Source organism: Pararge aegeria, chromosome 12 (assembly GCF_905163445.1).
Source record: "Pararge aegeria chromosome 12, ilParAegt1.1, whole genome shotgun sequence".
NCBI lineage: Eukaryota > Metazoa > Arthropoda > Insecta > Lepidoptera > Nymphalidae > Pararge > Pararge aegeria.
Genome location: NC_053191.1, coordinates 3,181,073 through 3,199,222, shown reverse-complemented (window position 1 = coordinate 3,199,222; position 18,150 = coordinate 3,181,073). Strand labels below are relative to the sequence as shown.

At 36.2% G+C, this 18,150-nt stretch overlaps 1 protein-coding gene across 4 annotated transcripts in view; it reads left to right on the top strand.

Annotated features, from left to right (window-relative positions):
• LOC120627817 (eukaryotic translation initiation factor 4E transporter-like) overlaps positions 1-16,159 on the top strand; it is a 39,612-nt gene extending 23,453 nt beyond the window's left edge. For 2 of the 4 annotated variants that reach the window (XM_039895877.1, XM_039895874.1), the window contains exons 17-24: positions 1,062-1,183; positions 2,377-2,473; positions 7,183-7,376; positions 8,180-8,290; positions 9,157-9,234; positions 10,780-10,839; positions 11,967-12,144; positions 12,587-16,159. In XM_039895877.1, coding sequence (XP_039751811.1) covers positions 1,062-1,183; positions 2,377-2,473; positions 7,183-7,376; positions 8,180-8,290; positions 9,157-9,234; positions 10,780-10,839; positions 11,967-12,144; positions 12,587-12,759 — 1,013 coding nt within the window. In that variant the 3' untranslated portion in view covers positions 12,760-16,159. Of the gene's footprint in view, positions 1-1,061; positions 1,184-2,376; positions 2,474-7,182; positions 7,377-8,179; positions 8,291-9,156; positions 9,235-10,779; positions 10,840-11,966; positions 12,145-12,572 lie in introns of all 4 variants that reach the window. The other 2 variants (XM_039895876.1, XM_039895875.1) reach the window with 2 other exon arrangements.
• The last annotated feature ends 1,991 nt before the right edge of the window (positions 16,160-18,150 follow it).

Here is an 18,150-nt window from a genome sequence, read left to right as displayed (position 1 = left end):
CGCTGTTACAAAGTGACATTAGCAACTGTCAGTTAATTAAAAATCCTACTTCAGTAGAGCTTTTTTTGACAGAGCTCGTCCGGGGAAGTACTACCAACATCCTTACTTCTGCTGCTAAGCAGCATTAAATAAATAAATAGATATACTACGACAATACACACATTGCCATCTAGCCCTAAAGTAAGCGTTGCTGTGTAATGGGTACTAAGATGACTGATGAATATTTTTATGAATAAAATACACAAATACTTAGAATATACATATAAACACCCAGGCACTGAAAAACATTCATGCCCATCACACAAGCATTTTCCAGTTGTGGGAAACGAACCCACGGCCTTGGACTCAGATGCTTTCTGAGGTCGTTGCAAAATGCGCCAATCGGCCGGTTCGGTCTAAAGGGCGTGGTTTCCGGTTTACTTACTTAGCCATACGAGGCTTCACACTGCACTACACCTCAGGTTAATAGGCTCAGGGCAGCTCGTTGCAGGTCGTGTTACGGGCATGGCCTGCGAAGTGTTCCAAGTGACAATTTATAATTATATTTATTTATTTATTTATTTATTTATTAGCGACAACAGACAGTCATGCACAAAAATAACAAAAAAGACATCTAAAAATAAAATAGCATTAGCACAAGACCCACATCATTGTCCACGAATTACTAAACTTATGTTAAAAAAAAATAGGGCTACATAAAATTCTTAAAAGAGATTAAAGTTATTACAAACATAATAAATAATTCATCACTTATAATTGCAAACTAACTAACTAAAACTACTTAATACGACGATTTTTTATTTTTTATATAAACAACGACTTCTATGACTTAGTTGCTTTGGCTCATCCTTGAATCATACAATAGTATGTAAGTTTTAGTTTTAAATTTTGCTTCTTATTTTGTTTAATCTCAATGATCCCACTGTGTAGGTTACGATGGGTCTGGCATGTGTTCGAGGATAAAAGTCCCCAAAAAAATAAAGTTTAAAAAAAAAACTACTATAAACACACTAAAATTCCGTGAACCCAACAGCTCAATTACTTTTTTTTTTTTAATGCAGGTCTGAAGGCTGGCGAAATAACAGCGCAACATTTGATGCAGCAATTAGGGAACCCCGGCCTGCAGAGCCGTCACCGAGAAGTGCTGCTAACTATACTCCGTATGCACCAGCAGCAGAGACAGGTTGGTTGTTATGACACAAGATAAACTTGTGCCGTTGGGGCATCCTGTCAGGAACGGGGTAGAAAATCTCACATTAGGCATGCTGAGTTAGATTTTCTACCTATTCGATCTTGTGACAGTTAATTATGATTTATATGAAATTGAAAGAGCGCCATCTAGTGACATTATTGTTCCCCAGTATTTTAACTAGAGGGCGCTGTTTCGATGCAATATAAATCATTGTTCACTTTCACGAGTCAACGAAGGTAGAATATCTCACACTATACATAAGCCAAATGCGATATGGAAGGTTTCCTAACAAACCGTTGCTTATAGCAACCAATGACACATAGATGTTATGATTTTTTTTTAGTCATACTGTTAGATATGTGTATATATTTTTTCTCCAAATGTTTGCTAACAAATTAGCTTATTTATTATTAGAACTATAGTGGTAGCCTTGAGACCAGGAGAAGATGCAAATAAATCTACTGTAAAAGTTACCGCTTAAACGAAGGAAATTCACGAGTCTTAATTATGTGTTTAAGGTTAGGGAAGTGATTATGTAAAAGTGGACTGGTGGAGAAAAAGCTCTTTGAGGAAAGAGTTCTTCTCTTTCTCTTGTTTTCTCTCTCTCGAAGAAGAAACACTTTATTTCACGTGTAACATACAGGAAAAGAAACATTAAGGAGTAACAATGTAGACATACAAAGGCGGCCTTATTGTTGCAAGCAATCTCTTACAGGCAACCTTTGTAGAAAGGACTTACAGCAAGAGAACGCCAGTGAAGATAGTGCCAAGAGTGTTGTTATACATAAATACCAAAATGTATATCTATACACTAACAGCTCTTTAAATTATCTATGTATTTGTATCCATAAATACGAGTACATAGATAATTTAAAGAGCTGTTTTATGCATACTTCTTTAACTGCTGCAGTTTTCTAATAAATTCTTAGTAATAAATTCTTTATGTACAGTGGCGTATACAGGGGGAATACCCTGTGGTATGCACTAAGCGAGCCAATGATATAAAATATATAGTAAAGATAAAAAACTTAAGGGTAGGCATAGTACTTTATTTATTTTTTTATTTATAAAAAGCCTACCCTTAAGTTTTTATAACTCGTTCTGGAGATTTACTGCATTTTACATTATCTGCATACCCTGTGCATAACCTAACAATAAATTTCATTTCATTTCATTTCATTCAGCAAATGGCTGGATCGCCGCTTCCTCCGGGCGTGGCTCCTCACCTCGTGGTACCACCTCACCACCAGCCGCTGAGATTATCGCCGTTACCACATCCAGGTAGGAAGATATGCGGTGCTAAAAATATATCTTTTGTCCTTTTTACCATGTCCTCTACGGAGAGGGACAACGTGATTTCAGTAATTACAATGTTTATTAGAAACAGTAATTTTTCTAACTTTTTCGCAATTTCCTCTACAGAAGGGTACAAAGTGATTTCAGTCAATAATCATCATCTTTCTAGCACAGCCTGAGCCTTGTGGCCTTAAGTGGGAAGTCCAGGGTTCCGTTCCCGTAGTGGGTCAATTCTGACTGTTGAAATTTTTAAATCACTGGACTGATTTGGTGGGAATTCTATTTATGGCTTATAACTAACGTAGTAAAAACCGTATCACCAAGCCATCTTGTGTTTCTGTAATATATCAGTCGGTTATTGAATGGCGGAAAAATATGAATGGAATTAAAAAAAAAAATCATATCCGTTCCAAGTTAATATTCATAATAGAATGAAGCGTCACATATGCCTACATATCGATATCGTGCTAAGAACAGATTCTCAAGATCGGTATTAAGAATGCGGCCCTTAGACCGCTGTTTAACTTTATTAAGTTAACAAACTAACTTTGGAGTTAGGTTAATCTCTCAACATCAACGGAGATTGATGAGTTTTCGACCATCATATGTATTATCATTGTGTGTCGAAATGAAATTGTTTTAATGAGCGCCTGTTTAATAATTAAAAAATACGAAAATGTACTGAAACGGTAGAACGCAATCTATTTGAACAGTAATTGTTACTACTCGCTCTATTATTTCATACGTAAATCGAATTGTATTATAAAATATATATCTTGAAAATGCATTTGTATACAAATTCATTTTAAAAGAGTCATAAACCGAAAAATGCCTCTTCTCAGAGTTTGGTCCGCGATGTGACGTTTATTCAGATGATAATTCGCTTAAATTCCTTCCGTTGAACATTTTAAAATGATGTAAGATTATTATAAGGTAGAAGGATATGCGTGCCTCCTCCCATGAACACCTTCAAGGTTAAGGCCGTAGTCCACCACGCTGGCCAAGGGCGGATTGGTGGACTCCACACACCTTAGAGAACATTAGAGGCAGCTCTCAGGCATGTAGGTTTCCTCACGATGTTTTCCTTCACCTTAAAAGCAAGTGCTATAAATGGGAACATTTTTCCAGTTTTGGGAATCGAACCCACGGCCTTGGACGCAGAAAGAAGGGTCGCTGCGCCAATCGGCCTATAACTCTATTAGAATAATAGTAAATTAATAATTATAATATTACAGTCCGATTCAAACTTTATGACGTCGCGGAAGTTAGCCTCGGGTAGATAGTCAACTGTATCACCCACATGTCCCACATATGGATTGATTCAGAATATTGAATTGTGCGTATTATTAAAACGCAAGAAGTTCGAGAAGTCGTAAATTTTGATTCGGACTTTTATAGTACATTAATTTCGCAATATCCTCCCATGGACGCAGCATTTTGCGTATCACCCATCATGGCTGCCAGCCCAAACACCCTCACCGTGCACCATCCAGGTAAAGGAAAAGCATTATAGACATACCTGCAAAGAATCTTCACAACGTATAACAGTTGAGATTTTAATGAATTTTATTGATTTGTCCACAAAATTCCATCCGATTATCATGATGTCAAAGTCAAAGTCAAAAATATCTTTATTCAAGTAGGCCCATAGGTGGCACTTTTGATGCGTACATAAGAATTACACGGTAGTGAGATGATGGCGATAACCACATTCGTAAACTTAAAACTAAAGCTACGAGGGTTCCAAACGCGTCCTGGTCTAAGGAGAAGCCCACAACAAACTTAGCCGGGTGTTTTTTTTGTTATCACCATCTCACAATGTCATTTTAAATTATTAGAAGAGCAACCTGGTTAGAGCAATAATTTACACCCAAGCTTTTTTATCGTTTACGTAGTCATTTATACTATAATAGGACTTTTCTATAAGGTTACGTTTAATACATCAAAACAATTGTAGCATGTCTTTATGTAGAGCTTATTTCTGCCGCCAAGCAACATTAAGGGGCGTAGTATTTATATACTACCAATTAGTATTAGGGCATATAATGAGAATATTTGTATCGTAAATTTCACGCCGCTTCGAAGTTACATCGCCCAATCGATCACGATATATCAGACACGTTTATCTCGAACTTGAGAACTTGAATATTCTTAATCAAGCATCAGTAGCATAGCTTCTTGTGACAGAACTGCTCCAGGGAAGTACTACCAACGTCCTTATTTCTGCCGCTTAGCAGCATTTTTATAAATAAATATACTATACACACATTGCCATCTAACCCCAGAATAAGCGACAAGCGTAGCTTGTGTTATGAGTACTAAGGTGACTGATGAATATTTTTATTAATAGGATACATAAATACTTATAATATACATACAAACACCTGAATAACATTCATGTTCATCACACAAACATTTTCCATTTGTGGGAATCGAACCCACGGCCTTGGACTCAGAAAGCAGGGTCGCTGCCCACTGCGCCAATCGGCCGTCGAATTGTTACATTGCTGTGTACCGGTCTGAAGGGCGTTTGCCAGTTTAAGACTAAGGGCTAAGGTAGATGGGCACAGGTTGCCCTGCGAAACGGTGTTCTGTTTATAGCCGACCGTTTTACACTTACCATCAGGTGGCCAATCTGCTAGGTCCGTAAATTATTACTGTAAAAAATAAAATTACATAACTATTTGTATAGTTACATCCATAATACCTAATGTTACACTGTGTCGCCAACGTCACTATGCTATAAGTATATCACACTGTTGAATCGTAATTACATAAGCTAATTAACATAAGAAAAGAACAATTAATATTATTGAACATATTGGTCCCAAGCCTAAAGTTTTCCGTTTGTATTATTTTCATTGGACAAACACATGTGGAATTTACTCGAATATTGCATTGTTTCATCTTTAAATAAATCCATTTTTAAAATATGACTATTTGTTCAGTGTCGAGAATGTTCGGAATTGTGTTGATGATACGCTTACCATTTCAAGTATTGGTAATTATTTTCGTAATAATAATTGTTCTTTCCATATATATCGATGGATTAAGTTAAACTATATTTTCTTATTAATTTTTGGTCTAACATCAATTACAAATCTATTCTGATTAATATAAGGATTCATATTTACTTAAAGTAAATTGTTGGCTGAGTAATTGTGGAACAGGTTAATTAAAAAAGTTTTATAAATAGCAGGATGCTTAGGGTAACCGGAAATGCAAACTAATAGGTTACATGGAAGCAACTTTTTTTTTTTAATTATTTAAACCTTTATAAACCTAAAAAAAAATTGTGTTAAAACTGGATTAATTATTATCTGGCTTGGCCCGCGATCCACGTCCGCGATTATCACGGTTTGATCCTAAATCCCGTGGGAAACGTTAGTTTTTCTGGGATAAAATGTTTTCTACGTTCGTTACGTACGTATGTTGATCTATGTTCTCCAGTAAGCAAGCTATATGCAAATATGCTCTGTGCAAAATTTCGCCAAGAATAGCATATGTTACTCTCCGCCCTTTTGAGTAACTATGCCAAAATAAAGTTGATTGGTTATTATTATTTAGCGCGTGATGGAATGACAAACAAAGACAAACAAAAACATTGTAAGTAAAAAGCTTGTAAAGCTTTACATAGTTTTAGTATCTTGATTATGTTTATTTTTATTATCTATATGTTCTTAAGTATTTATTATGGAGGGTAGAGGTAAGGAGAGTCATCTGTGTATATGAAAAAGTGTCGTCAAAATGTATTAAATTAGGATGGCGCCACATTTGCATCAGGGTAACTCTTAAAAGAAGCGCCAAATATAAATATTGTTAGAGTAGGCTTGAAAAATAAACAAGGAAGTATGGAGATACAAGGAAGTAAGGTTATATTTACCACAATATTTTGTACAACGTAAGTTGTTGAAATTCTCAATAATTAACTACTTTAGTCGATAATGACATTAAATTTTTTAACTCTGCATACTTCAATTCATCTACGATTGCTACATTCATACCATACCCTGTGGATCCACCAGCGCCATTGTGGAGGATTTTTGAACTGTTATTTAGCGCAACAACTGGACACTTTTTCAACTTTTCTCCCATATAAGATGACTCTCCTTACCTCTACCCTCCATAGTATTTATGTATGATTGAATATATATTAGTTAATTATTTTATATTTATTTATTACATTTTTCTTATTTGTGCAATTTTGTTTATGTATTTGTATTTAGCTATTTTAATGTAGGTTTATAATAATTTTACACCACCTGTCCGCTCTCGCTGATCTTGTCCTAATCCAAAGGTTGCCTGGCAGAGATCGCTACTAAGCGATAAGGCCGCCTTTTGTATTCTACTTCTGTCTTTGTATTGTTTTTTTTTCTTTCCTAACTTCATAGTGGTGTACGAATAAAGAGTTAAATAAATAAAAATAGTTTACAGTTCTAATTTTACTGCCATACCCCTAAAGCCCGCTATATTAGTCTGCACCATCCGGTCAAACTTATGAATTAAAAAAAAAAGGGAATACCTAATAAAGTAAGTAATCCTTAAGTTGCCTGGCAGAGATCGCTACTTAGCGATAAGGCCGCCTTTCGTATCCTACTACATTCTTACAGTGTTTGTTCTTTTTTTTTTTGTTTTTCTGAATTTGATGCAGTGTATAAATAAAGAGTATAAATAAATAAAGTATGGTCTTCCAGGCGTACCAGCTCGCATACCCTCACCACGAGAGTTGGCGGCGCATACTCAAGTGATAATGCAAGGAGCTCTGCTCAAGAAGAAGTTGGAGGAGCAAAAGGAGAACTTCCGCAGGAAACACGAGATACAGCACCAGCAGCAGGCCCAACAGCAGCAGTCGAAACAGTCCACACCCATCTCTTTCACACCCACCTCGGTAAGCTATTGTTGTCCTGCTTACACAAGTTAAGCGATAGAGTATAAGCAGCAGCAGTTGAAACAGTCCACACCCATCTCTTTCACACCCACTTCGGTAAGCTATTGTTGTCCTATTTACACAAGTAAAGCGATAGAGTATATGCAGCAGCAGTTGAAACAGTTCACACCCATCTCTTTCACACCCACCTCTGTAAGCCATTGTTGTCCTGCTTACACAAGTAAAGCGATAGAGGATAAGCAGCAGCAGGTGAAACAGTCCACTCCCATCTCTTTTACACCCACCTCAGTAAGCTATTGTTGTCCTGCTCACACAATTCAAATGATACAGCATCAGTTGGCACAGTAGTCGAAACAGCCTACATTTATCTCTTTCACACTCACCGCGGTATCTAAGCTTTAATGTTGACCTAGTAACAATTTCCAGTTGTGGGAATCGAACCCACGGCATTGGACTCAGAAAGCAGGGTTGCTGCCCACTGCGCATATCCGTCGTTTGTATCATTTTATTATTTTTTAAATAAATAAATATACTACGACAATACACACATCGCCGTCTAGCCCCAAAGAAAGCGTAGCTTGTGTTATGGGTACTGAGATAGCTGATGAATATTTTTTTATGAATATAATACACATAAATACTTATAATATACAGATAAACACCCAGAGACTGAAAAACATCATGTTCATCACACAAATATTGTCCAGTTGTGGGAATCGAACCCACGGCCTTGGACTCAGAAAGCAGGGTCGCTGCTCACTAGGCCACTCGGCCGTCTAATTAAGCGTTGTTTTATTTGACAGGTGCTGCGCAAGATGACGGCGGAGAAGGAAGTGGAGGGCGGCCTCAAGTCGCCGTGGGCGTCGCCGCACGCGGGACTTGTGCCCAAGCCGCACGGAAGACCGATAGTCAAGGTAACTTTCTATTCTGTGCCAAACAAACCACTTATTTTAAGATTTTTCTCGTATTTTTTCTATAGTAATACATGACAGACGAATTAGAAGACACAACTGACGGTATGGCAAAACTATTACCTATAAACATAATTCAAAAGGAAACATTCTATAAGAGATTGCTTGCAGCAATAAGGCCGCCTTTGCATGTCTACATTGTGTACTGTATACTTCTTACTGTATTTTTCCTGTATGTTATACGTGCAATAAAGTGTTTCTTCTTCTTTAAAATTCAAATTCAAAATTTCTTTATTCATGTAGGCCTATCTCAGGCAATTATGAAGCGTTCATACATATAATATGTTTACATAATCGTAAGGGGATGGTGATAACTTCGTTCGCCAACTTAAACCTAAAGCTACGAGGGTTCCAAACGCGCTCTGGTCTAAGAAGAGCCCACAACAAACTTAGCCGGGTAATTTTTTTTTTGTTATAACCATCTCACATATCTCCTAGCTTCGGAGAGAATGCAAGGAACACGTTTTTTTATTCCACTAAAAGTTAGCCCTCAACATCGTACCGGAACGCTTAATAGCTTAGCGAAAGGTCCTTGTCGCTAAGGTGGTGACTAGCCACGGCCGAAGCCGTGAAGCCAGAATTTTGCCTCTTCCCATGGGTTCCCAAATTGACCTTGCAACCCCATGTGCCTGTAATTACATAATCGTCTATAAAAAGTAACATCCGGTGTCCATCAATCAAACTGAGGCGTACCGGCGACCACACCTTCTCAAACAGCATTGCTGCTCGACGGCAGTACTACCCCTGACTAGCGCCCATTTAGCTATACTATTATTAGTGGGACGTTAAAAAACATACTGTTTTTCTAGGGTAACCAGAGCGGCACGCCGACTATGGGTTACGCGCCAACGCCTGAATACCAGCAGCACTATTTAAATCAACAACAGGTGATATTCATAAGCTGATCGCACATAAGATAACGCACCGCAACGTATTCTTCAATAAGTTAAAAAAAATGTTATAGAAACCCACTTCTGAGTTTCATGCCGCCCTCTTCACGGTAGAATCTACCTTCAAACCGGTTGTAGAGTCGCTACAAAAAGACAGATTGGATGCTTGGAAGCCCTTATAATGTAGGCCTTGAAATAAATTGTGACAAATATAAAACCAACTTCATTGTAAGAAATGTAATCCATTCGTCGATTCACATTAAATATACAAGTATGTTTGTTTGGATGAAACTACATTGACAGGTCTTAAAATAATGCAGTCCTTTTCCACAAAGGCAATGGTGAAAAGAATATCACTACTTTTAAATGTGTCTTTAAATTTAGAGATTTGTATACAACTTCAGCCTTGGTATCAGTAACATAAAAGTTACGTAATCTTTTAGTTTGCTGTCGACACTATTGGGCCGTAGAGTATTTAAGTGCCAAAGCATTCTTACGACACATTACACTGCGGTTGGTTACTCTATCTGGTAACAGAAGGGCTGGCTGTCATTTCTTGGCACCATAACACGCGGGCGTGATTTGTAAAGTAATTAATTTAGGTTATATTTTAATTAAGTTAGTTACACTAAGATCCCTTATTACGCTCAGAATTTCTCCCAGCGTCCGTAAAGTAAATCATTGCGTGTTAAACAATCTACGAAACTATAGTCGTAATAGTATAGCCAGTAACCGTTATTATTTTTGAATTTAAAGAAATACTTTTAACGAACGAACACTTTACAATACGTAATCATATCGGTCAAGTCCTGATACGAACTTGAATCGAATTATCGTGAGTACCGAGTCGTATGGTTTCATAAATAGTTACGTCGGCCAAAACGGGCCTATTAAATTTTTACGACTACAGTAAATGTTAAAAAACGTCTTTTTAATTTACTTAATTAAACGAAACCCACGTATGCTTATTTGTCTATGGCGCTTCTTATATCAATATTTCCTTTTTGAGCGCCTTTCTCCTATTGAATGGACCAGTTGAGCCTATATTTTCTCAGCCTTATAAATAAACTTGGCATAACCAACAGATTCGTTAGGCAGCGTTTTGTACCAGTTCAACTGCAAAAATATTCCGACGTTATGCGACGTTTATTTATAAGGCTCACCGAGTAGATAACGTAAACGTTATTTGTGAAGACGGTAAAAGCAAGTAGTTAGCCTGAATAATTAACATTTTACAGACATTTTTAGATTTTACAGTCATTTTAGAATTTATGGACATTTTAGATTTTATAGACATTTTTTATTTACTTGTTAATTTGGATTATGATTTATGATTTTATTGGTATAAGTAGACCGTAGAGACTTGTTTTATATCTACTCATATAGACCAAATATATTTGTCATTGTCAATTAATTAATTCATTATAAAATAAAATGACGATTGAAATAAATAAAAAAAAATTATACATTTCAATCGTCTGCTGCGCGCAGTTGTTTTTAACGCTACGCGATATATTATTCTGTTTTTTATTTGTTTATTAGATGACGAACTCAAACCGAGCTTTCCCACATGTCCAGCAAAGACAACCAATGTCCAATAATGTACGTATCCATTCAGCACTCTGAATTTGTTTGTAAGCCCATAAAGCATGAAAGACATTTGGACTGTTTTATAACTAACATTTTAAAAGTAATTGCCCTAAATAACAATAAATGTAGCACCGCGATTATGTTAGTATATTTTTAGAAATTTAAACGAAGAACAATTTTATTTCCCTGATAAAAAAACATTTAGTTAGTTATGTGTACCAATTTTCTTGTCCTAACATAATTGTGTCGACGCTTGCACGTTAGCCTATTCAACTAACTCTAGACCTAAATCTGTGTTAGGGGAAAACTGTTAACTTTGTAATATGTGATGGGTTTGAGTAATTATGTAAGCGATTAAGTAAAATAAGATGTCGTGTTATTAATGGTTTATTATAACTGCCGTACTCCTAACCGGTTAGCCCGCTACTATCATTACTTACCACCAGATGACATTGCAGTCAAGAGCTTGTAGAGTAATATAAAAACATTATAATGCCTCCATTATTGTAGGTTCCATTTGACAGCTAGGTTAGAATCTTATTCCTATAGAAAATAATTTATTCTGATTTAGTTCTTTAATAATATAATATTTTATTGTGGCGGAAGCGTCCGCGACTATCTAAGAATAGAACAATTGAACTAACATTTATACTATGTTTTTTTTTTTTTGGCCTCTTTGGATGCTGTAGACCGAAACAGTAGACAGTATAGGCGAGAATTCACAACTTTTGGCTAAACTTGAAAGTCTCTGACATCGTCGTAAAGTTGTCAGTTTTACGGTGTTTTATATGGGAGTGTACTGAAGAACTGTTCGATATCATTCCCTCTTCACCATTTCACCATCGCACCGCAAGACACCGGGCGGGTTTACATCCTAATGTCATCAATATCCCAAAAACTCACCCAAGCGATTTGGGTCTTGTTTTCTTATACGCATTGCTGGGATTTGGAACGCCCCCCCGAGCTCTGTGTTCCCTAACAAACTGGGTATCATTAAAACAAGATTGAATAGGCATCAACAAATCTTAAGCGACATCTGCACTGTCCATCATTACCAATAAAAAAAGCCTTTTAAAAAGTGTGAACACACATTCAAAATATTGTTTTACTTCTTCAAGCTCAGTCTAATCTGTTCACAGCTAAACATGAACAACATGAACAATATGAACAACATGAACAATGTGAACAACATGAATAACATGGGCAACATGGGCGGCATGGGCAACATGGGCAACATGGGCGGCATGGGCGGCAACCGCGGCGCTGGCACCACCTTGCACCAATTGCTCGTGCAGTCGCACCAGAGGACGCTCAACGGTGAGTCCTTAGAACCATTATAATATGTAATTAAAAAAAAAAAGTAGTAATTCTATGTTTAAATAAGTCATTAAAAAAACAAATAAAGACGAATAAATATTATTAATTTCGCCATATTCGGGTAAACAAGCCGCTGAACGCAGTGTGGTTCCACAAGATATATCGTATCTTGTTGAACCATACTGCGTTACCGCCCACCGTTACCGTTACCGTAACAGACGGGGACGTACTTGAAGTAAATGAATTTTCAATTTGAATTCAACTTAGAGCACCTTTCAAATGTAAGAGCAGGACAAAACATCAAATAACTATTCCGACGTTATTCCACGTTTATTTGTAAGGCCTCAAAAACCTCAACTATACAATATGAGACAAGGGTGGTTAAGAGTCCAATTAACTAAAAATTGGGTGATGTAATTAATATACAGCCTCTTAATTGCAGAAATGACCAGTGGCACAGGCGGCGGTGACAACCAGCTGGCGAGATGGTTCTCCCCTGAACTCCTAGCTCGCGCCTCCGCGGGCAAATTACCCTCAGTGCACGTACCTAATGCCCTCTCGCTGGAAGACCTCGAGCGACACCACCATTCGCCGGCGCCGCCCGTGCGCAACTGAGCCTCCAGACCCCACCCCCTCTATTTAAAGCCTGCGCGTGCGACGTCACCCACGTGCCCGGACTGTTGTTGTGTTCTGTGCAAAGTGCAAGAAGTGAGAAACTCGAGTGAAAATAAAGTGTTCATAATCACGTGATAGATGTACATGATAAATTCGGGACGTGTGTCCCGTTGCTGGATGAAATGTATTTGAAAAAATAAAACTTTTGAATGAGTACCAGTGAGAATGAAATGTTCGTAACCACGTGATAGGTTTATTTAGGACAGGATGAGTAGTCCCGAAGCTCTTGCATACACCACGGATGGACTGAAGAAACTCACGGATTTGAAATGTCATGGATCCAGAAAAAAATAATAGGTCTATAGAAAAACTATGATTGCAATAAATAAATTAGGAGTCTAAATTTATAAGTCCTGTGGAAACTTTGGGCAGGATTTCGAATTAAAGTATTTTCTTTTACACAAAATTTCAGTAGTGCGCTTGAAATTCGCGGCTCTGTTTTTGTTTTGTAGTTATGTTATTTTAAAAGAAACTTGCATCGAAGGTCACATGATAGACATATCTGTGATAAAATTTTTTGAGATCCTAAAGTGTAAAGTCAAATGAAACTAAATGTGTTTGTGTTTATGTTCGTCATATATTTACCGAAAGCTGTAAGACCATAGCGGTGAACTGTTACCTAAAGAAAAGGTTGTGTATCAAGGGACTCGAACATATGCCATTTATAGTTGTAATTTTGACAGGTAAAATAATCTGTGGCGACGGGGAATCCCCGTCCCCATTTAATAACAGTAACCTTAACAGTGTGAAGTAGCCTGTGCCTTAGGGATGCTAGATATCTCTATTGTAAATTTCATAAAAATCGGTACTTGAGCCTATAGGCTCAAAAAAGACAGACTTCCACACATATTAAGTTTGCATATAGTATGTCAGTTTTCATTTAAAACAATATTTCATAATTGGTTTAGGTACAGCTGAAATTATGTTTATAAAATACATAAAATAAATTAAATACTTAACTACAAGAACATAATATTTACGCAGGTGGCTGGCGGATTTTAATTTTAAAATGTTATCATTTTACCTAAAATTAAACGGAAAGCAAAATTTATGCATGGATCTCATATTGTTAACAAATGTTACTGAGTTGATAAAACTACAATACTCATACCATGAAGTTATAGGAAAAGAGGTGGATAGGTTATATTAAAGAATATAATTCAATGAGTCTCGTTTTTGTCAAACAACAGTGACTCAGTTAAGCTGTCCAATGCTGCTGTCAATTAATTTTTCGGTGAATAAGAAGCACCCTATAACGAGAGTAAGCGGCGCGCTGTGGCTGCGGTATCAATCCAAAGAGATAATTCTACCCGTTACTCGTATTTATCTGTAGAGATAGACGAAATAATGGGTAGACATAACTCTCTCGTGGTAACTAGCCCTGCTGGCCAGTCCAAAAAGTTACTTATCATCAAATAAAGTTACACGCAAGTAAGAGTAGATCTTTTTAGTAGTTAACAAAACGTCTTGAATTATGTGACGACGACAGGTTTGCTAATTGGCCAAGTTTTAGAGTCTCTTACAACTTATGCACCTCTTTTTGCTTCATACCCAAAAAGTGTAAACACAGTGTCATAGACAAGGTTTGTTTAAATAAATATGTATATTTAAACGAATAAATGAAGTAAGATATGCAATAAATAAACATTAAAAACCAAAAATATTATTTTACGGAACCCCCCTTTCTATGACACTTGTGCATAATATTATAAGGCCACGTTGTCAATGGCGACTAAACATTAAAAAAAAAACTCTTATTAAAAACTTGTATACATGCTTGTCAGTGAAGCCTTGACCTTACATAAAATCAACACTAAGATGAGAAAAAATATAGACGGTAAACATTATATTATACAAAGAAGAACATTTGTGTATGTCCGTAAGTAACTGAACACAAGTTGACGCTTATTTTAGTATTTATAAAGGTCTGAATCATATTAAACATTGTTCATGTTGTTTGTTGTAACAAAAGTTTATTTGGTTGTTGGGAAAACTTAACTAAATTGATAAGAGGATAAAGTGTTCCTTGTAAGGGATGATTTACCTTTTTCCTTGACATTATCGCACCGTTCAGTGTCATCATCACCACCATGCAATCAGTGGCGTGCATAGAGGGTATGCACAGGGTATTCAGATGATATAAAAAGGAAGAAAATCTCCAGTACAAGTTATCAAAAACTTAAGGATATGCATTGTAAGATTGATAAAAAACCTACCATTAAGTATTAATAACTCGTACTGGAGAATTTCTTCATTTTATATCTGCATACCCTGTGTGCAGTACCCCAGTGGTATGGGGTCACAAAGTAATATAAATGTCATTTCCGCATTGTTCAAGGTCAAAGGAAGTCAATCTAATAAAAATATGGTCTCTAAATAGTCACCTTTCAAGGAATGCATATGTCCTGTGAATTTAGTTTAAGTGTTCCGAATTAGCAATTACGGTTTATTAAATGGGTAGCTGAATGCGGGATTCAAAAGGTTTGGTGTAATAATTTGTGATAAGATATATTATACAAAAAAAGATTAAATAGTTTTCGACTTTTTTCTATTTGGCCGTTATTTGCATTTCTTTAGAGCCCGCATCAGCTCCCATTATAAGTCTCGCGTCACGAAAGTTGAAACTACTCTTGTATCTGGTAGTGTGTAAGATTTGCACACTTGCAATTATAAATTAGTTTTCAAGTATCGGTTATACGATATTTGCTTCCGTAAAACTAACTTTATCTTCCTTGTTTTATGGCTCAAGTTCGTTCACAACTCTACAGACAACGTACTTAGTGGAATTAACCGACGATTATCAGTCGCACAGAAATAACCAGTTTAATACATAAACATAAGGTCTAATTTACATTGACTTTATGTAATATTGGCTTTTATTTACCAAACCACGGTGCGCAGGCTGAAGAAGTGTACATAATTTGACCTTTAAAGCAAGGAACATAAGACCGATTTTACTACATGACGATTTTTATATTGCGAACATCCAATTAAATATCATGGGTGACGCTAGTTTGTAAGCGAATTTTAAAAGGGAATTTCTTTTTCAACTTTCGTGGCGCGTAACTCACTGGATTTTGAAAAAAAGGTGTACCTTAATTCCATGACGATGGGGAAAAATAAATAAAACGATCGTTACTGTGTGAAGCGAAGAACTCGGGCGGTTGATATTATATTTGAACGATTGAATGAGGTATGAAACAAGCATGAGTGAGTGAATGTTAAAATGTGGAGGCTTACGGTTGTGTTTATAAGCGTTCTTTTTTGTTACTAGGTACATCAAATTTCGAGAAATGAACGTTCTTATAATTTATAAAGATAATGAAGACGTTATAACGAAGTCGTTTTATTTTTTAAATACAGTTTTGGCACTTTGGTGTTTGCGAAGTTCGCGTCACATAAATCACAAGTGATTTGGAAAACTTCTTATCAAATCTTATAAACGTACTAGCGGTCCACCGCGACTTCGTTCGCATATAAGTCAACCTTAAAAGATAGACATATGCTGTCCCGCAGGGTGATTACGTATCTGGCGACAGTCGCGAGATACGTAATCACCCCGCGGGACTTTTTCTTAGAACTTTTAAAGGGAAGCAACTTTGTCATACATGATTTTATCAAAACTTTAATCGTTTACGCAGCGCACGCAGCGGAAGCTCTCAAAAGAGGAAAAAAAACCCCCCATTTTGAAACATTCTTCATTGGCGCTATGCTCCTATTGGTCTTAGCCTGATGATATATAGCCTATAGCATTCCTTGATAAATGGGCTGTCATTCACTGAAAGAATTTTTCTAATGTAGTTCCTGAGATCAACGCGTTCAGTTAAACATACAAACCAACTCTTAAGCCTAATATATTAGTATAAGAAATACACGAAATCGATTAGTAGTAAAAATATCTAATAATTTCGAGTAAAGTCGAATCAACTTGCAATTATTATATTGATAATATATTCTATATTCGTTGGTAGCATGGCGTGTTCAATTTTCGATCTCAAAGCCCTGGGTTCGATTCCCAGGTATGGCAAAGATTTGTTACGTATTGCAATATTCTGTTAAAAATTATTAGTAAAGTAAATTGGCGTTTGCATGCACGGAAAGCCGTCGGTTCCTATTATTACCACTCGTGTGAAAATGTTCATTGAAACCCACGAACCCGCATTGGGGATGCATTTTGGGTCTATGCCCTATAACTCAGCAGCAAATAGGTTGGTTATGATGACGATGATAAATTAAACTTTTAGGTTACACCTTTTGACTGACACTATTAGCTATTGTATTGTAATAATGCAAAAGATGCAATTCCCCATAGAAAATTATCAATTTGGATTTTTTTACTTTCTTGTATTTCCTTTTTTTTTGTTTGTAGAACACCCGAATATTGAGGTGGAAAAAAACCAAAAAAAAAAAATTTATCGGCCATTTTGGATTTTTTGCGAGACGTGAATTTTTATATAGATTTTAGATTGATCGTTTTTTTTGCGGTTACCTATAATAGTCATTCGGTAAGAAGTTTTCCAATACACTGAGTAGTTTTAGCACTTGACCTATGCCAAAATGGATTTCCTATTAAAAAAAAAACTACCGCGAGTTAAATATTATGACGATGCATATTGTACTACTCGTATCATCAACTTTCGATTGCGATTATGAGCGAATTTGGAATTCGCACGAGTGATTACGCACTTGTGTTGGATATTCCATTTTTTTTTTAATTTTTCTGTGAGACATCCACATGATTTGCAAAGACCAGTCTGGGTAGATTACGCGACTTTCATGCAATTATTTAAAACTATATAAATACACTCCGTTTTTTCTAACTTGTCTTATAATTTAAAAGATATTTTAATAACTTTTTTTGTGTAAATTATGGTTTTTTTTTAAATTCACAAAACAAGTGCGATTAAAAAGACATTTGCTTTATTTAAGTGTGTTTTTATTACTGTCATGACAGTTTAAGTAGCACATATATACATACAAAATAAACTTTATCCTAAATCGTAACCAAACGCTTTGAGACAAGTAAGAAAAAATAGTGGATAGAAGTAGGCGTTACTTTGCGAAATTCCATGGTATACAATGAAAATTAAGCTTTATTTGCTATATTCCGCGAAAAATCTGTACGGTGTAATTTATAACTTCTTTACTCTTTATTCTCAACATCAAGACAGCAAGATTTCAAACATAAAGAAGAAATGTAGCCTAATAAAGATAGAAGATAGGATAAAATACACCGTACAGATTCTCCTGTTTTTCGCGGTGTATAGCAAATTAAGCTTAATTTTCATTTTAGAAAAAAGCAGACTTTATATATACGTGCCTCTTTGGTAT